Source organism: Heloderma suspectum, chromosome 1, assembly GCF_057233095.1.
Source record: "Heloderma suspectum isolate Gila_16-S chromosome 1, 16-S_ref, whole genome shotgun sequence".
Lineage (NCBI taxonomy): Eukaryota > Metazoa > Chordata > Lepidosauria > Squamata > Helodermatidae > Heloderma > Heloderma suspectum.
In genome coordinates this window covers 286,512,635-286,533,756 of record NC_139458.1, presented here as the reverse complement: position 1 = coordinate 286,533,756, position 21,122 = coordinate 286,512,635, and the positions used below count along the sequence as shown (strand labels likewise).

Sequence of the window (21,122 nt, the reverse complement as noted above, 5' to 3'; positions counted from 1 at the left end):
CATGTGCATTTGGTAGCTGTTCACTGGAATTCCCAACATGAGGTCCAAAGAGGTGTCCATGCGAGTGAAGGAGGCCATCATTAGGCTGAGGAAACAACAGAAACCCATCAGAGAGATAGCAAAAACATTGGGAGTGGCCAACACAACAGTTTGGAACATCCTGAAAAAGAAGGCATTAACTGGCAAGCTCAGCAACAGCAAAAGGCCTGGCAAACCACGGAAGACAACTAAAGTGAATGACCGCAGAATTCTGCTCATGGTGAAGAGGAACCCTTTCACAACATCTAGCCAGGTCAAGAACGCTCTTGAGGAGGTAGGCATGTCATTGTCAACATCTACAGTCAAGAAACGGCTTTATGAATGTAAATACAGAGGCCTCACAACAAGGTGCAAACCACTGGTAACGCTCAAGAACAGAAAGGCCAGATTAGCCTTTGCCAGCAAACACCTAAAAAAGCCTGCCCAGTTCTGGAATAAGATTCTTTGAACTGATGAAACCAAGATTAACTTGTACCAGAATGATGGGAAGAGAAAAGTATGGAGAAGGAAAGGAACAGCTCATGATTCCAAGCATACCACATCATCTGTCAAACATGGTGGAGGCAGTGTTATGGCATGGGCATGTATGGCTGCCAATGGAACCGGGTCACTGGTATTTATTGATGACCTGACTGCTGATAAAAGCAGCAGGATGAATTCTGAAGTGTATAGGGCTATACTTTCTGCTCGGATTCAGCCAAATGCTGCCAAACTGATAGGACGCCGTTTCATATTGCAGATGGATAATGACCCAAAACATACAGCAAAAGCTACCCAAGAGCTTCTCAAGGCAAAGAAGTGGGATGTTCTTCAATGGCCAAGTCAGTCACCTGATCTCCACCCAATACAGCATGCTTTTCACTTACTGAAGACCAGACTGAAGGCAGAAAGACCCACAAACAAGCAGCAGCTGAAGGCAGCTGCAGTAAAGGCCTGGCAAAGCATCTCGAGGTAGGGAACTCAGCATGTGGTCATGTCCATGGGTTCCAGACTTCAGGCAGTCATTGACTGCAAAGGATTTTCATCCAGGTATTAAAGGCGATCCTTAAGTTTGAAATTATGTTTGTTCCATTACTTATGAGCCACCAATGATGGGGTGTGTGCGTATGCCACTGGTTGTCCTTCCTGAATGGTTAGTGCCCCACTTTTGTCAAACCCCTTGAATTACAGCTGAAAGTCCTGACTTCGCTCCCATCTGGATATTTCCTTTCAGCTTCAATGTGGTGGTGTACAGAGGCCAACTGCCAAAACAGTTATCCTTGCTCCAATATTTCTGGCCCTGACTGTATGATTCAATGTTTCTGAATCCTACCTGTTGTTCATTTATACAAAGCTATTTGACAGTCCCACTTGAATATTAAGTATTGTATTGATTTTTTTAACAACAAAGCTTGAACTTTACAACTGATTTATAACAGTACTATTAAACATTAAAGAACTGAACACCAGACTCATAAACTAAAGCCCCCATATAACTGCTATCATTATAATAAAACTGTAGATATATTGTTTTATTTAGTTAAAAAATGCCCTAACTCATAACCATTGGAAAAATTGAAGCATTATGGGTTGGATCCAGACTTCATGTTCCACATATGGAAGGGCTTCTTTTGACCATGGAAGGTATTTGATCCAGCAGAGAGAACCCACTGGCGGAAGGGAGGTGACAACTTTCACCAATGCCCTCCTCCCCCTGCAGCCACTTATGCCCTGTAAATGTCTGCCCTGGAGGTCGCCTAAACCTCCAAAGCAGATTTTTAGAGGTGTAAGTGGCTGCAGTGAATAGGCAAACTCACCAGTCACCTTCCCCCACCAGGATCCAATCCATTAAGTTTACCACCTCAATCCTGCTTCTTTTGGCCTTTGCTTCATATAGAGTTCAGCCATCAATTTTAAGGTAACAAACTACATACAGTACTGCAGTATTTCCGTATCATCAACACTAACAACCAGATCAAGGATGGGGAAGTTCCCAACATTGTGGGTTGTTGGCCCTCCAGATGTTGATGGACTGCAACTCCCATTAGCCCTAGCCAGAATAGCTAATGGTAAGAGTTGATAGGAGCTGCAGTCCAACAACATTTGGAGGGCTACACGTTCCCCATCCCTGAACTAAATGAACCTCAAGGGAAAAATTAAACTGATATAAATTTAGGAAAAAGTGAGATTGATCATGTAACCTGGTAAAACTAAGGAAGTTGTAGTGTGCATTCTGCCCACATCTACTCTTCAGAATTTCAAGTAAAGAAGGTAGGTATGTACAATCAAATACTATGAATACCAGTCATGATTTGATTTGATTTGATACTAGTCATGATGGCTATATGTTACCTCCAGGATCAGAGACAGCATGCCTCTGAATACCAATTGCTGGGGAAACAACAGCAGGAGATGGCTATTGTCCTCATGTCCTGCTTGTAGGTCTTCCTTAGGCATCTGGTTGGTAGGGATGTCAGAGAATTTCTCCACGAATCTCCAGGAGGCCGAATGCCAACGCATTCGGCCCCCCAAAATTGGTGGAGAAATGGTCCGTCACCCCCCCGCCACCCCCCGGGATGGGACTTAACTTTGACGAATGTCCCTCGCAGTGGCGGGTTCCGGCGGCGGTTCGGCGGCGGCCAGTCTTCCGACTGGCTGCCGCCGCCACCATTTCCAAGTGTAAAAAAACCCCAAAACAAACGTGATAGGCTATGTAAAGATTTACGTAGCCTATCACGGCTAGATGTTAAAAAAACACCGTGATAGGCTACGTAAATCCTTACGTAGCCTATCACGGCTGACTTTGAAAAAAAAAAGCGTGTACACAAATGGCGGCGCCCATGGGTGCTGCCATTTGCGTTCCTTATTTGGGCACGGGTAGTCTAAGTAAATATTTACGTAGACTACACGTGCCCAAATAAGGAACACAAATGGCGGCGCCCATGGGCGCCGCCATTTGCATATGCGCTTTTTCTTTTTTTCAAAGTCAGCCATGATAGGCTACGTAAGGATTTATCACGGCTGACTGCAGGGACGCAAACGGCAGCGGCTATGGCCGCCGCCATTTGCGTCCTGGCAGGAGACGAGATTCACGGCCGGGGAGATGGGGTGCTCCCCCCCGGCCAGAATTTCGGCGGGGGGGGATGGGGCGCCTCCCCCCCAGCCAGAATTTCGGCGGGGAGGGATGGGGCGCCTCCCCCTCCAGCCAGAATTTCGGGGGGAGAAACGGAGCGCCTCCCCCCCACTGCGAAGCAAGCTTCGGGATCAGGTAAGTGACTTTCGTCTATCCCTACGTGGTTGGCCACTGTGGAAAACAGGATGTTGGACTAGATAGGCTTTTGGTCTTCTCCAGCACAGTTCTTCTTATGTTCTTACCATAGGAACTTAGGTTTGTAAACATTGCAGTAAGTGCTATTATGGGTAGTATAACAATTGGAAAGAACTATGCTGACACAATGGACTTAACACTATGGTGGGACGTGGGAGAGGTCTTTTTCTGCTGTGGCACCCCAGTTGTGGAATGCCTTCCACTTGGAGGCCCGACTAGTGCAGACACTGGTTTCATTTTGGCGCCAAGTTAGAACATGGCTTTTTGGATTCCCTGAGTTTGCACACTGTTTTAACTATTTTATTGTTTTAGATTTTAAATTGGTATTAGCTAGCTTAATGATTTAATATGTTTTAGCTATTTAAATTTATTGTTTTACACTGTTTAAATAGATTTTATCTGTACGCTGCCCTGAGATCCTAATGATATAGGGCAGGATACAAATGTTTTTAAAAAATTAATAAAAATAATAATAAGTAACTTACTCCACTACAACAGCTGATTTTTAATCCACCATTTTTAGATATATCCAAGACCTATAAAGCCCACTGTCCTGGGAATGGCAGATGGAATTACTGTCACTCCCTATCACCGTGTAGAGCCTTAACAGCTTTCTTGCTATTGCTTGTACAATTCCAGGATGCCCAGTTAAGTAGATACAAGGGAATGGATTTCTGCATTCACATTCTCTATGGCTCCCTAGGTACATACTGTCCTGGGGAAAAGGAGACAAGTGCCAATGACTTTCTGTGTTGTCTGTGGTAGAAATGGGCCAAAAGAACTCTGGAAGACAGTGAGGAGGCTTCCAATGTCTTGGCCAGAGTTCTGCAGGTACCCGTTCACGCAACAACCTAGAAAGACAATGCGTAACTCCACCCATGATGCTGAGAACCTCAGCATCCTTGGCCAGACAAAATGCCACTATATGTATCTAACTTGAAGATACTCCAGACTAATCTGTGGGATACATTGCATACCATCACCCACTTTCTATTATGCAGTCACGTTCACTAAACATTGTATTAGAATGCTGTAATACGATTATGTTGAAGTGATTTAAAGCAGAAAAAAATTGTCTTCTAAATATATCATTTGATAAAGAACTAATCTCCTGAAAAACTGCCACATGTTCTCAGGAAAGTAATAAGAAGCCGCAAGCCACAATCCTGTGAAAGTCAGCAGTATGTTAGTCAAACTGAAATGAAATGAATGGGACTTAAAAATCCTTCATGGCTTAGAGCCGCCTGCCTATGTGTGTACCTGCCTATGCTCCACAATCATTACCAAAGCCCCTTCTTCTGCTACCCCTGCTGACTGAGGTACAGTGGGTGGCTGCTAGAGAAGGGACCTTTTCAGTGATGTTGTCCCAGATTTGGAACGCTTTCCCCAGAGAACCTCACCTGGTGCCTGCTTTGAGTTCTTTCCAGTTTTTCCCCAGGCTTTTAAAATTTGGAAGAACTATTTTATTTTATTTTTTTGTCTTGTAGACTATATACCTTAATACAATAAATAAATCAGTCACAACTAGCTTGTCCCAATGATTTCAGTGGGATTTACCGCTTTCTCTGGATTTGGGCCATAGATGGGGATCACCACCGCCTTACTCTGGATGCAGAATAACTACAGACATAGTATGTTTTAGGGACCTTCCGGTGGGGTATTTGCAAGTGTCCAGTGTGTTGAATTCAGCTGCCCACTGCCCACAAACCCTGCCAATCCCCATGCATTTGTGCCAATCCCCACGGATTTGTGCAGCACAGGCAGCAAAGTGAGGGAGCACTAAGGTGGCTACTGTAATGTCAAACTCCTGCACTAAGAGATGCTTCTTCTATGAACTGCTGCTTTCCAGAAGCTTATGTGAACTAACATCTGAAGCAGCAGCTTAGTTTGAGGACTGATGTTAGGATGCAATTTTAATACATATAGAATATGTTGTGTATACGTGAATCTTTTAAGATTAAAATATTATAGGTTTAGAATTTGCAACTTGACCCCCCCCCCCCAATGAATCAATTCTTTTTTCAGACATTCTTTCTCTCTTTTCTTTTTTAAACAGGCTGGTGGTTTGATGCATGCGGTCCTTCCAATCTGAATGGCCTCTACTATCCACTGCGACAGAACACAAATAAATTTAAAGGGATTAAGTGGTACTATTGGAAAGGTTCAGGCTATTCTCTCAAGGCTACAGTTATGATGATCAGACCAGCAGATTTCTAAAAACTTCCGCACTTTGCATGAACGGCCTATTGAAATAACTTTTAAAATATTTTATTGACATTTAAAACCATAGATACAACTGGACTGGTTTTCCTGCCTGGACAACATGCATGTGCACCTTTGTTGGAGGAAAGGCGGGATATAAGTTTAATAAATAAATATGTATCCTGCAGGAATCAACTTGTTTCAAGTCATGATTTCGACAGCCACCAAATGTCATCACAGCTAAATTTCAGAGAAGAGATATTAGATGCAATAATGATTTGACAAAAGAGAAAGTTAGAAGGACTTTAAGGACTGTTGCCTTGAACATTTATGATGTGTGCACATAACTGGAACTGTGAAGTATATCAAGATCATCTAAAATTACTTAAGCTTCAGAAACACTACTTTATCCTTATCACTGAACTCTAATGTCTACCATAAAGCAAGGACACTCCTTTGTAAACTATATCCTATTCCTGTCTCATGCCATGGTTGTAATTATGTACATAATGTGTTATTTTGTAATTAACTCCTGTACTCGGATTCTTACCATTAGTAATCACACATTCAGGGATGTTTGGTAGCACATGCTAGTATATTTAATAAGGTTTTGTAAAAAATAGTTCTGTGCTTCACACATCTTCTTTAAAAGTCCAGTACTGAGTGTATAATAGTAGACTACTATTTCTATTTCTTAAAATATCAGATATTTGTATCAGTATTTTAAACTCAAAATATTCCTGCAGCTTATAGAGTTTTATTATGTGACCCAATATAATTTGTAAGAAAATTGCACTATTTTTCTTTCCTAGTTCCTTTATGTTAAAATAATACATGATAATTAAAAATTCTCACTATTTTGGACAGATTTGAAAAATAAACTGCTTCTGTTTTCTCTAGGTGAGTTTTAGCTACTGAGTAGAAGTTTTTAAGTTTGCATTATCCTTTACCAATAGGCATTCACTGAGGACAAAAAAAAGAAGAATTACCTATTAACATTTGATTTGATATACTGCAAACAAATCAGTATCATCACTCCATACTCCAAGATAAGTTTGAGTTCTTTCTGAATAAGTTAAAAAGCAATGCTCATTTTACTTACAGGAGCTGCAGGGAAATCCACTGAGAGTTCATACGGTTCTTCAGAAATCCAGTGGCCATATTCTAGAGACCATAACACCTACACATTGAAGGAGATAAAACTATAATTAATAGTTGTACTCAATAGCAGTAGAGCAGTCTCTTCAAATACATCACTAAAATAAATTAGAAGCTGAGCAGGCAGCTCCATATTTGGGCTCTACTTTCCCCCACCACAGATTCCAGCAAGCTATAATTTAGACTTGCCACTGCAAACAAATAATTGCACACAGTATATTTTAGTCTACTTAAAACATTTCTCAGAAGCGAAATATTACCATACAACAATACAAACTGAAAAGTTGAAAACTGGAGTCTAATGAAAGGCTGAACGAGGGTTCTCAAGTTTATAGACCAGGGGTGGGCAGAAGGTAGATCTCCAGATGTTTTGGACTTCAGCTCCCACAAGCCCCTGCCAGCATGGCGAATGGCCAGGAATGCTGGGAGTCCAAAACCTCTGGAGATTTTCTTTCTGCTCATCCATGTTGTAGACCATGGTCAGGACTGCAAAGTGCTATTTCAGGCATGACAAATGGCATGTGGGATTTGGGGTTTTGTTGTTGTTGTTTCAAACAGCAGTCACCAATGCTGTATCATAACACCCTCCCCGCTCCCCACAAGGTGCCCTCAATTACAGAAGCAAGTCTGCTACACTGCAAGGGGAATGGCTGTTCAAGAAACACAACTCCAAAAGCATTTTCAGAATGAGAAGTAATTGCCTGATTCTTTGGATCCAGGCCATTCATTCCAAGTCCAAATGGCCATGCAAGAGAATGACCATGTTGAGTGCACAGACCAAGCTTATTTGGCAGCTTTGATTAGACGCACTGAAAATTTGAAAATGGTTTGTTCCCAGGCTTGCTGAAATTGGTGGACACTGATACATAGCAACTGGTCCATTAGCCCTATGAGAGAGAGCGCGCAATAACAGTAAAAAAAACTGGCTTGTATCCATTCAGCATGAACCATGAGTGAAATACTGTTTTCCCAGTGTAGCCCCTTGAACCTGTGAAAAAGCTTTGCCTTAGGATAGCATGTGATGTGGCACAATGGGCTATTAATTAGAGATTAGACGTGATGAAAATCAGAAAATTTCCTTTGTGTGAGCTGAAGTGCAATTCTCTTGAGCTAGGGCTTTTTGGACACAAGCCAATATTTGCCATGGGTTGGCCTAAAATGAATTAATCCCAAGGGGCAGTATCCAATACTGTTGCTGCACTCCAAGTCAATCTGCTGTGCAAGCGGGACCCACTAATAGCACAATGGGGAGCTAGCAGTTCTAAAATCAAACAAGCAGAAATGCTTGTTTCCTGAATGGGGCAGGTCACCAGAGCTTAAAGAAGGAAGCTCTGCTGACCTATCGTGATTGGGAAAGAAATGCTTCCACTTGTTTCCAGGGTTGATTTTAGAACCTCTAAGCTTCCCATTGCGCTAGCGGATACTGGGCTTGGATACTGCCCAGGATCTGCCAATCCCACCAGAAAAAATATTTTAATGCAAAGCATAATTGTCACAACATGGTCAACATTTTTCATTTCTATTTGTTTTAGCAGTATCTATCATTCAAAGCTCTCTTCTTAGCTAATATAGTGGTCTTCTATGCATGCTACACATGCAAGTATGTGCACAACTAATTTAGGCTTCCTTGCATAAACTGGCTCTCCTATCTGAGTTGTAACTGGTCTGTAATTACAGTAACAAACTGCAGTTGTAGTATTCCGATTTCTCAGTGCTATGCAAAATTGGATGTGCGTGAAGCAAAAAGAGAAGCAGCAAAAATCAAAGCCATTTATCCTTAGATCAGTGGTCAGCAGCTGGGACGTTCATAACAATGATTTAACATGCCCATTCCCGGAAGGACCATTACAAAGGGCTTTTAACAAAAGATCAAAACAAGTGCAGTTTAAAACTGTTCAATGACTTTTTCCACAGGAACAATATGACATCCTCTACAGTAACCTGCTTAAATGTGTAATTTCCTCTACTACTCCCTATTTAAAATAAAAAGTCTGTGTGTGCTCTTTCAAAGTTTTCACCAATAAAATTGTTAACAGCATTATCTTCCGGCAAATGAGGCAAAACACTCTAGACTCATAAGAATCCTTCCCCCTAATTCTGAAAAGCGTTAGTTGCCCAGAAGCAATAATGTCTATATAAAATCTTGACATAGTGAATGCTATGCTAATGCAGCTCACGGAAGCACAAACATTCCTTAACTCTAATATATAAGAAAAGAAGGTATTTCTAGCAACCTTAAGTGGGCTGAAAAGAGAGAATAAGAAACCCCCAGTCTGCCTAGGTGTCCCCCCTCTCCCCTGCTCCTTCTACCCTTTGGAGCCAGTTGCCATAAAAGAAAGAGGTAATACTTTCCCCACTCCTCTCTACTGTATTTTATTTTATATTTTATGTGATTACTGTGGGTGAATCCTAGTTTCTGTGCTGGGCTCCACCTCCCAATCCCTGGCATCTGCCCCTAGTCCCCGCACGCACAGACACACACCCTGGCACACTCTGTATTCCACCCTTGGACCCTGAGGGTTCTTCCACCCCACCCTGCCCAGGATACCAGATTTTTAAAATCTCAACAGTTAGCCACCCTACATCTTGACCACAGAACTTATGACAAATGGCATTCTGGCCAAACTGAATACTGCTAATGGAGGGCTAACAGAGGAGAAAAATACTCAATTTACAGGTGATCAGCTACCAACCTATTTAATGAAATCACTAATGCAGCATTGAAGTAGTTTAAACAACATGAAACTACAATATGGTTAAAATCCCAAAAAATATTGTTGCAGAAAAGCTGCAGTTTCAAACACTACATAATATACAATTATAGGCAATGCGATACCTATATCAGTTGTATTAGCTGTCCTGAATCAAGAGCATCTGGCCAGAGGTCATTTCTTTGAATATGGTTACAGAAATAACATCTGTTACACAAATCCTCTGGCATTAAAGGCTTTCCTGTTTCTTCAGTTGTACTTGATTCCTTTCCAGTCTTGGGATAGTAAGATTTCAGAGACTTCTGTTTTTATTTCTCTTAAAAAATCAATATGTACAGTTTGAATACTAATTTATCATTCATTTGAATGCCTGTGTTGTTACTGTCTTCTTTTATCACACTTTTAATAATACTAATAATAGGGAAGGGCTTACATATTATTTCTGAAGTTTATTTTTATGCTTGGAGTCGGGGCCAGCGTCAAGGGTAGGCATGGTCAGCCATCTGCCAAGTTCTCACTCCCCAGCAGGGGACTACTGCCTGAAGTTGCTCCTCCTCTTCACCACTGCAGCCTCCTTGTTCACCTGCCTCTCACTCTGGCCCAAACAGCAGTCACGATGAAAAGGAGGTGCAGCAGACACTACTGCTTGCTCACTGGCTCTCTGCCTGTCAAGCAAGCAAGTGGCGGCAATGATGAGGAAAGGAGGAGGAGCAGTAGCAGCTGGTGGCAAGGGTAGGGAGGAGGCGGACTCGCTGAGGGAGGGCGCCCCTTGAGGGTGTCTTGCCAAAGAGCCCTCAAAACCTGGCGCGCTCCAGCACTGCTTGGAGTGGTGGCATTTTATATGGAAATATATATACAGCTCCTATACAGTGAGTTGAAAATCTAAATGAATACATCCCAGCACTGGCTGGGAACCAGAAAGCAGCAAACAGAGTTCCATTTGTGCAATGGGGCTTTCCCACTTCCTCCTTCCCCTTGTGCCTCCAGCAAGGCCTCTCCTGACGGTTGGGGGACATTATGGCATAGGGTTGGGGGATGCTGCTGTTGTGGGGAATGAACACCAGAAGACCCACACGCCCCTTACACAAGTAGAAGTATCTCCTGCTCACACAAGAGGCTCTCTGGATCCTGCTGTAATTATCTAACGGCAACATTAATAACCATATGTGTGAACTCAGTTATCAATTTAGGTCTGTTTTCTGGCTATTTAGTAATAACAGAAAACAACCAAATATCCATACCTTAGTTTCCCTTTGCTCTCCAAAATCATTTTAGTAGACTCCCATATTAAAATTAGCTTTACTCATGCACAAGCAATTCCTTTTATGTAAAAAAATAATCACCCAACTGCTGATTATTTCGTGCAAACATAACTGTAGATTTTAAAAAATCTCTTTAAAACAAACATGGCAGGAATGTGCTTTCTTAGTGCTGATCTATTCTAAGTGACTTGCCCATGTTCATTCAGAGCCTTTTCTACACGAGGCTGTTAATAACTGTATCTACTTTTGGTTTCATCGCAGCATTGCTGAGCTCTACATATAGAACTTTTCCTTTCCTGCTTTTCCACTACATAACTTCTAGGTAGAGCTGTGCTATAGTGGAGTAGCAAAAATACACAAGTACAAACAGCGCTTTCAGAAATAATACCCCATTTCCCCCATTCTAAAATAAACCCGGGAAAGTGTGCTGAAAAAACAGAAGCGAAACTGGAGGATCATGACATCATCTAAAAAAACCCTTAAACAACCATGGGTAAGGAATCATGAGCGCACAATAAATGCCTCGTGTAGAAAAGCTCTCAATTTACCCACTGTCTTTTCGTTCAATGTTTTTCTTATTCTCTCATTATGTCCATCATGGATCTTTCCATATTTTTTCTTTGTATAGTTTGCAGTTGCTGCACAGTCTTATCTTGCATTTCTGTCACATTAACTCATTTCAAACCTAGCAACACTTCAGATATGTCAATTTCTTATAAGGAATTCATTGCCACTTAAGAAAAGAGTGGCTGAGTAGCTGGCTGGATGGATGGCTAATAAATCTAATCAATCAATCAATGTGTAAGCTGGGTGTACACCAAGAAATATACCAGCCTTTCCTAACCTAGTGCCCTCCAGATGTGTTGGACTACAACTCCCAGCATACCCAACCAGCATAGGCTGGGGATGCTGGAAGTTGGAGTCCAACACATCTGCAGGGCACCACATTGGGGAATGTTGAAGTTTGCACACATTCCAAGTGACAGCATGAACAAGGTCTTCCTACACATATATGTTCTCTGTTTAGAAAAAATAGTTTTCATCATTTGAACGTGACCTTTTTCTGTGTAGATCTCTAACCATTTCATAAATTTTCAAAACTCTTACAGTCCATTCATCTGCTTACATGAAGTACCTAGAGACCATCTAGCTGTGAGTCCTGTAAGACCAGGTCCCTTCTTCTCTGCTGCATTCCACCTAGTCTGGGAGGGCGGTTCGCTGACTGACTCCAGCTACAGAAGCTGCTGCTGCTGCTCCTGCTGATGAAGGGGCCTCGGGACTATCCAACTGTGAGTTCTGCAAGACCTGGTCCCCGCCTCATTCCACCTGCCTGGCAGGGTGGGGAACTCCCAGACCTGGAAAGAAGCTCAAAGACTGCTGCCCCTGTGGTTATTTTTGCTGTTTGGATATGTTTATTTCTCCTTTGTTTGATCCTTGTATCATTTTTGGATTGTTTAATCCTAGTATATATTAATTGTGATATTTTTATGTGCATGATTATCTAAATCTTGTTATAATTTGTATCTTAATTGTTTACAAACATTATACTGTGTAAAAAAAATTATACTGTACGCTGTTTTGAGCATGGTTTACCAAGCTTTCTAAATTTAGCTTTCTAAATTTTTTTTTAAATCTGTATTTTAAACTCCTGTACTGCTGCTAGGTTTTATTGTGGTTGTATTGTTATATTGTGGTTTTAATGTTCTATATATTTTAAATTGTTTTATTGTGTGTTGTTTGGTTTTAGTTTTTGTGAACCGCCCAGAGAGCTTCGGCTATTGGGCGGTATAGAAATGAAATAAATAAATAAAATAAATAAATAAAGTAAAAGTGGGATACTGATGAAACTGATGATGATTAATATACATTCTGTCAGCATACACCCTGTCCAAGTACAAAGAGATATGTGGCAATAATGTTACTGAAATTTAATGTTCATTTAGCTTTGCATATTAATTAGTACTGGACAAACGTAAGCTATCCTGATAATAAACAACCCTTAAATACTTTACATAAAGTGGATCATTTGTTCATTTCCAACTTAAGTAGAAAATATCAGATGAGTGATCATATTTTTAATGAAAGAAGAAAGGGTGTATGGTCACCTGTATTACTTACCCATTCGTAACAGACAATCCAGCAGCCTCGAGCAATTCCCATCAATACATTTAATGTACGACGGGGGGTCCCTGCAACCACATGGCTTGTGCTTTTGCATACTTCATCTGAAAACAGAAAACCTCCCAATTTCCTCACCACCTGAACAACTGCATTCTGCTTCCTTTAAGGAGAGACAGAGAAAATACCATATTAGTTTAATATATCTATATAAAATATTCATGAAATGATGGATATTTAATTACAAAATTCATATTAAATAAAGGTCCATGATTAATTGCATGGGGCTATAAAAACCCCGCAAAAAGTAAGGGATTTGAATTAGATTAACATAGGTAAGCTGGTCCTGTCTCAGACTGCAATCCTAAACACTATTTATAGGGAGGAAGTCCCACTGAACTCAGTGGACTAACTTCTGAATAAACATTCATAGGATTGCACTGTCAATCTTGTTTCTTGATCAGTACATGTTTCTTCATGCCACTAATGTATCCAATTGGTGTCATTCCATGGCCGCTCCTTGATCCAACAGAAGCTTTTGTCAGTGGACTATTTTTGACGATTTCCTTCTCCACCCTGCAGCTCCCACCACCACCTCCCACGCTATCCCAAAGGTCCTCCCAGCCCTCTGGAGCAGATCTGGGGGGCTGTAGGAAATAGGGGGAATTATCAAAACCCACCTCCCTCCTTGTTCCGTTGACAAAAGCCTCTGTTGGATGAAAGAGCCTTCTGTCTGCGGAGTGACACCAATTGGATATGACCCAATGATTTTTAGTGTTTACAAACCTAAAACACACACACACCTGGAAGTAAAGAAGGTGATATCTGACATTCAAGACACCGTTACAAAGTATAATAGAAAGTGTGAGTTTGTCAGATGCTCTTTGTCTTGTTAGAGTCTTTGGAGAAAGTCTAGCTGCACGCCAACATAATTCATAAATATCTAACAGTAGCTGCCTCCAATGTTTTGCTGTTTGCAACATCCCACAGAAAATAATACACTTTAGTCATTTTTCTTACAAAGATAATTGAAATTATTATTTTTAATTGAAATTAACATCATTGTGTTTTTAAAACACATGCTCCATCTCTACATAATGTCACCTTTCTGATCATAGCATACTACAAATATAAGCTTTTAACAGTATTTCATTACCTATAGTTTAATTAATTTAACTGTTATTGCTAACCTAGTCAATCAAACGTTGCCATTTAGGTCACATAGGCCTGCATTACAATCTATTTCGTCTATGGCCTACAAACATAGAATCATAGAATAGTAGGGTTGGAAGGGGCCTACAAGCCCATCGAGTCCAACCCCCTGCTCAATGCAGGAATCCAAGTCAGAGCATTCCTGACAGATGGCTGTCCAGCCTCGTCTTGAATGCCTCCAGTGTGGGAGAGCCCACTACCTCCCTAGGTCATTGGTTCCATTGTCGTATTGCTCTAACAGTCAGGAAGTTTTTCCTGATGTTCAGCCGGAATCTGGCTTCCTGTAACTTGAGCCCAGTATTCCGTGTCCTGCACTCTGGGATGATCAAGAAGAGATCCTGGCCTTCCTCTCTGTGACAACCTTCCAAGTACTTGAAGAGCGCTATCATATCTCCCCTCACTCTTCTCTTCTCAAGGCTAAACATGCCCAGTTCTTTCAGTCTCTCTTCACAGGACTTTGTTTCCAGTCCCCTGATCATCTTTGTTGCCCTCCTCGGAACCCTCTCCAGTTTGTCTGCATCCTTCTTAAAGTGTGGTGCCCAGAACTGGACACAGTACTCCAGATGAGGCCTAACCAGTGCTGAGTAGAGGGGAACTAGTACTTCCCGGGATTTGGAAGCTATGCTTCTATTAATGCAGCCCAAAATGGCATTGGCCTTTTTTGCAGCCACATCACATTGTTGGCTCATATTCAGCTTGTGATCGACAACAATTCCAAGGTCTTCTCGCTTGAAGTGTTGAGCCACGTATCACCCATCTTGTAACTGTGCATTTGGTTTCTTTTTCCTAGGTGCAGAACTTGGCATTTATCCCTATTAAATGTCATTATGTTGTATTGAATAACAAGTGTTATTCAGTATATTATGTGATGGTGCAGACTACAAATGTTCAACTCCAAAAGTTATGTAGACAAGAAACACATCAAAATATCTAGTACTTACTCAGAGGTCATGCTTGTCATGACTAATGTTCTCAATGGCTAAAGATTTAAGGAAGGAACAAAAAACAGCAAATCAATAGGCATAAAATTTCTATTTTCACACAGAGTCAAACAGTTTCACTGAAGATCTAGACCATATAAAGATTAAAGCTTTAACATGCAGTTTTACATGCTACGACATATGAAGGCCATGGCTGCAACATCAAATAACAACTGGATTTTGTTTTCCATTCACACGGGCCTCTATCTTGGGAAAAAGAATGCACAATGGAGCATGCTTCAATGAAGCCTTACCTTTTCTAAACAAATGACTTTTGTGCAGTAGGGGATGTAAGAAGGTATCTTTTACATAGGAGGTGTCCAAACAACCCCCCTCTTGCACACGTGGGGGGGGGGCAAGGTCATGCTGGCTAGCCCCATCCTTCCACTGTTGGGGTAAACACTGGCCACATCCCTGCCAGCCATGTGAAAGGGTCTATATGTTACAAGGTTGAAGAACAAATTATAGATCACTTGATCAAGAATAAGAGGACATTAGCTTTCCTGGTCTAGTTTCTTTAAATAATGGGGAAAATATAGCCTTCGCTATTAAGTCTGTTCAGCCTGAACTTGCCTTTATTGCACATCTAACTGTAAATACACTAGTGTGCACTTGCCTCCACTACCTACAGAAATGGTACACCTGTTCCCTAAACTGAACTTCCTTGATTAATCAAATTGAGTTTGCTTTTTATGGGTTAGTAAATATTTTGCCCTCATATGCAAGGCTCATTGAGTAATTTTATTCTTTTGGAAAAACATGTCAATATTAGCCACTGTTATTCACTTTTCTAGCCTGACTGCTCCAAGCTGGAAGTTCTTGCCTTGCCTTTTTGGAATAGCTAAACCCATTTTCAATAGATTTTTACCCTGCTGAAAAGTATGTTGTAGAGCTCAGTAGCACAACCTTCCCCATCTGGAGGGCACCAGGCTGGGGAAAGCTGCGTTAGCAAATACATGACAAATTATGAACATAGTGATGAGCAGATGCAAGACCCACTATTCTAATGGTAGACGTGGCTCTGACAGTTAAGAAATACATCTATTAAGTACAATATTTGTATCATGGCTATAGTATCAAGTGCTTTGGCTGAAGAGGAAAAAACAAGGCAGCTCTCCAAATGTTTAGTAATAATACTTTAGAAATATTCATACTGTAGGAGAGGGGACTAAGGTGTCTAAACCTGGGAGGAAGTAGTTGTGAACTTGTGATGCATAATAGGGTATACTGGGGACAGATTACATTAGGCAACCAGAATCCTGGGCACCAAAACTTACCAAAGGCTTCCCCTCAGTTCCCTAGAAGAGATTCTGATCCCAAGAATTGCTCCTCACCCTGACACACACACACTGGGATGGATCCCCATTTGGAGGAGTGGAAGGCCTCTGGTGCAACAGGTATTTCCAGCTCCTGAAAAGTCTCTGCAGAAGGTCATGGGGCCCTCCTGAAAAGCAAGGGCTATGGTGCTTGGAGTAGCAGTGTGGGGACCAGAATACCCACAATTGGGCAGAGGCATGTTGAGTGAGCAGATAGAACAGTCCCTGACACTCTGGTGGAGATTTTCAGGGGAGGGGAGAGGGGGCTGCAGGCCTATGAGAGGACAGTAAAAATGTTGTGTGAGTGGTCTTCTGCTCATATAACTTTGGATCCAAACCACTATGTCATGTGAACAAGTGAGGTTTTCACAAAGACCTCCTGCTTACTATTGTATCTCAGATGCTCTCTCCCAGGCACAAACTCAAAACACAGGAAAGTGATATTAAGTCATTGAAATATATTAAAAGAGATTGCTATTCATATTTTTTATTTTATTGCATTTATATTCCACCTTTTTTCCTCTTGCAAGGAACCCAAGGCAGCTTACATTATCTTCCTCCTCCTCTCCATTTTATCATCACAACAACAACCTTGTGAGGTAGGTTGGGCTGAGAGTCTGTGACTGGCCCAAAGTCACCCAGTGAGCTCCCATGGCCGAGTGGGGACTAGAACCCGGATCTCCCGACTCCCAGTCCAACACTCTAGCCACTACACCACACTGGCTCTCATGGTTTTCAAGGTATATTCATAGAGGGACAGAGCTTTAAGAAACCCTTTGCCTATGTTTGTACTTGTTTGTGGATGAACTGGTGAGGGGAGAGGTGGTCTTGCTGATGTCACTTCAGTCTTTGCTTAGCTGAAAATACAGCAGTTAAAAATAAGTTGCTGACTGTGGCTCTAAGCACACCCTGAGAGTCAAGTCACAGAAAAATTAACAGCCAGATCAAAAGCAGAAGAAAACTGCTTTCATGTTAGATATTATACAACATAAACATCTATTACAAGGGGGACCTGTGGCAGTGTGGAGTGCTCCTGTTCAGTGTTCCAGTCAGCTAACCATACTCTCTTCCATGATACCATATTCCATTCTTCCCCCAACAGTCAGCCTCCTGTGGCCACTGAGCACCTTCAGTCCCAATGGGGGGGACGAGGACTCCCACCTTAGGATTTTTTTTTCCTAAGTATGTTTTGTACTTCTGCAAACCTTGCTGCTCACCCAAGCCTGCTGACCCCTCTCCACTTTTGTGTAGGCACCGCCATTTTGGCTACTTAAGCAACATCTCTTATCATTGAACTTGGGAAAAAGAGGGAATGATACGCACTTCTTACATGCCTACTTCTCACTGCATCAGGGCAACCATCTTGATATTCTGGACTCACCTTTTTGATTCTCCCAGTACTTTTTAATTTTCCATCAGGCTCATCCATTTGGTCACACAAAAGTTGGCAAGAACTGTCTTTGACATCAACCACAGAACATTTGTCAGCACCTAGAAACCAAATCAATTCAGAGTTACTCTGAAGCAGGAGTAAAACTAGATGCAGTACTGTGCAAAACGTCTCCATCAAACTATTTGAACATTTATCTGTAGTCCAGAATGTCTGTAGTATAAAATTTAAAAATGTGATTGATAAACCACTTCAACTTATGCAGAGAGATGTGTTTGTAATCTGCTTTATGTATTGGATTTCCCTAGAAGAGTACTTGGGGCTCCCAATTTTATATAAAATAGATTTAATTCCTGAAAACATATGCTAAGAAATTGCTTTCTATGGATTAAACGATATATTAAATTTAGAGAAGGGAAATACCCAGCATAGAATATTTGGAAATAATGACATTAATTGGCTCATTACTATAGGTTGAAGCATAGCACACATGTAACTAATGATAGGGTTATCTTTAAAACAGGCCTGAAATGGTCACTTAAATATATTTGTAAGTCTCTTATAGTGCAAGTCTATACATATCTACATGGAAGTAATCCCCACTGAGTTCAATGAGACTTACTCCTAAATAAGGTTGTACAAGATTGCAACCTTAATGTTTGTTTGTTTTTACTTCTGTATACTTTCATTATTTACAATATGAGTTAAAAAGCCTGCATAAAGCAATTACGCCTCTTGAAAACACTTCTGTTCACACAGGCTTCCCCTGACCTGTGAGAGATTCTGTTACTACCCTGTTTTGTTGTAATGTTTCTGTATGGTTATATTGTATTTTAATGTGAACCACTCTGAGATTTTAATTTACTAAGCTGTATAAAAGTATTATAATTTAAACAACAACAACAACAGATACCTAGCTTTATTTTCAATGGCCCACTATCTTCAGGCATCTAAGATGCTAGCTGAAATGTTTATAGTTCTATAACCAATGGTTACAGAAATTCCCTGACCGTACATAACTGTAATTCTAAGAGTCTACAGAGGATGACCATAAACTTAATTCTGGCAACTTGCAGAAAAAGCCTCTAGTATATGCAACTGTAAGAGGCTTTTTAAAAAAGCCACTTGCAGTACAGAGGCACAGAGTATCTCTTTCAAAATGATGCCTGGCCAAGACCTGTACAGTACATACCCATGTCTTGGGTTGGCTGGGGAGGATTGCTACAAACACCCAATTCCCTGCTGCTCACCCACTATAAAATCCCAGGTGCCAAATAGCACAAAGTGAGAAAGCCAAGTCTCACAGGCTACTAGAAACTTTAATATGTGTGGATCCCTATACACTTCATTCTCTAAATGTTTGCCACATGCAATTCATCATGAATATTTACATAAACACTCTGTTAAGTTTGTAGGGAAGGGCAGATAGGGGTGAGGAGGGAAAAGAGACCATCTAATGAGGTGCTAAGACTGGGACTATGTGTAACATAAGAAGGGCAGGCATCACTGGCTAGTGGGAACAGAAGCACTTATCAGTGGTATGGCAACTGGCAAATATAGATTCATTTTTGAAGTAGGGCATTAGAAATACTCTGGCAGAGATCCAAACAGTGACCTTGAGGCATGAATGTTTGAGCTTCCCTCCGGGCAAGAGGTGATGCATCCCCTCTCCTCAACAAGCAGCATTACTGAAGAGGTGTGGGACAAAAACTATAATGCTATAATGCTGAAACAAATGATGTACATACGCGTGCAAACCAGCTTTAAGAAATGTTCTGCTATGTCAGTGTTGTCAACATCAGTTGGAGACCTTCAGCTAATGAGTGTATTTGCTTCCATGTTACATGAAATAATTGAAATAATTGATACCAGTGAAACTTTAATAGACATTGATGCATACTGCATACCTTGGAGTCATATTACCATTCTGAAGTATTCCAGGTTATAGAAGTCCCTCAGTAAGGTATTATTCAGCCCTGGTTTATAATCTTTGGGCTGGTCTACTAAAATAGCTAATGAATGGTAGCTTTAAAACAGAGAAATCTCTACAAGGCAGCATCGCCAGCAACCTATTGCTGCAAGGAAAATAATGTAAGAGTGCTACAATAGTTTACCATAGAAGTGACCGGATCTCTCTTCAAACACTTGCAGCCAGGTTACTGCTTTATATGCGCAAAGCTATTGTGCTAAGCTGAGCTCATTTATTAAAGAAGATAAATGTGCATGCAAAATAAGTGGAATTCACTCTTCTGCTTCATAGGTTTTGTTTTCCGCATTGTACCCATGATTTCCAGACAGAAAAGAGTTTGCGTGTGTGTGCACACTATAGTATAGTAATGGATAACTCAAATAACTCTGAGGCCCTATTGTATCTGTTTATTAATCAAAGAGGGCCATACTGTTATTAAATGGAAAAAAGCAAGTCACATTTTAAACCCAAGTGCATTATTGTCCTTTAGATGGCTGATGAAGACAACACAGTTCTACGAAGTTTTTAATAGTTGATGCTGTTTCTGATTTTATTATTAATCCCTGGTTTTATTATAAAAAACGTTCAGATTTTTGTAGTTTATGCATTTATTCTATTTATTTGTACATCACCTCAACCATTCATTGAGCAGAAGTACAATCCAAAAATATGCTAAAGTAAATATGTACAGCAATTATTTAATGAGATTTGTAAGCAAGTAAAAAATATCTACAAATTCACCCTGCGGTAGGAAATTGCATCAATATCCTGCCTCACACATAAAAACTTACATCTAAGCTACATATGAAATAATAGGTTCAATGCAGTCAGCCTATGGGTCGGATCCAGACTTAAATGCACATTATGGAGCTCCTGCTGCCTCTGTCCGATGTTTGGGAATCCTCCTTCCTTCTCAGCCTTGCAAGCCTCAGCCGACCACATTCAGCAAGGTCTCCTGATAGTCACAGGAGCATTTGGGGGCTAGGAGACTGCTGTGGGAGAAGGAATGGTGAAGTCACCTTCTGCCAGCCTCTTATGTGCACTTAACTTGCATCCAACTCTGTGTTAATTAGACATGATGCATTGTAGCCACTCATTTATTCTGAAATACACTCTGTGGGTTCAAACCATTATCTTCTGTTGACTGCATTGACCAGAATAGAAGCCATCATGTTCATCACTTAAAAGTTAACAGTTCATCTAGATGTTAAGTCAGGAGTGCTGTGGAGTACATGCACTTACCAAGTTCTTCTTCTCAGCTGTAAATCTGAGATTTGAATTCTGGTTGATCTTCGACTTCGGATTTAACATAACCATGTTAATCAGATTACATGTAATCCACGCCCTTTTTTTAGCCTGATCCTATTCAACTTCTCCCAGATTTCCTAAATTTCACTAAATTTCAATGGATTTTATTTCTTAAGGCTGCAGACCAATATACATGTATATGAAAATGAA

At 41.0% G+C, this 21,122-nt stretch overlaps 2 protein-coding genes across 27 annotated transcripts in view; one reads left to right on the top strand and one right to left on the bottom strand.

The window, feature by feature from the left end:
• Nucleotides 1-6,505, top strand: part of ANGPT2 (angiopoietin 2) — a 139,824-nt gene extending 133,319 nt beyond the window's left edge. For 10 of the 20 annotated variants that reach the window (XM_084826798.1, XM_084826799.1, XM_084826795.1 and 7 more), the window contains one exon: nt 5,403-6,505. In XM_084826798.1, coding sequence (XP_084682924.1) covers nt 5,403-5,563 — 161 coding nt within the window. In that variant the 3' untranslated portion in view covers nt 5,564-6,505. The remainder of the gene's footprint in view (nt 1-5,402) is intronic. The other 10 variants (XM_084826788.1, XM_084826787.1, XM_084826785.1 and 7 more) reach the window with 2 other exon arrangements.
• The window catches only part of MCPH1 (microcephalin 1), a 156,223-nt gene that overhangs the window by 113,223 nt on the left and 21,878 nt on the right, over nt 1-21,122 (bottom strand). For 5 of the 7 annotated variants that reach the window (XR_014786585.1, XM_084826774.1, XM_084826777.1 and 2 more), the window contains 4 exons: nt 17,687-17,796; nt 14,951-14,988; nt 12,798-12,960; nt 6,651-6,728 (listed from right to left, as the gene is read on the bottom strand). Coding sequence is in view for 6 of the 7 variants with exons in the window: in XM_084826774.1 (XP_084682900.1) it covers nt 6,651-6,728; nt 12,798-12,960; nt 14,951-14,988; nt 17,687-17,796 (389 nt within the window). In the remaining variant the exon portion in view is untranslated. The other 2 variants (XM_084826778.1, XM_084826779.1) reach the window with 1 other exon arrangement.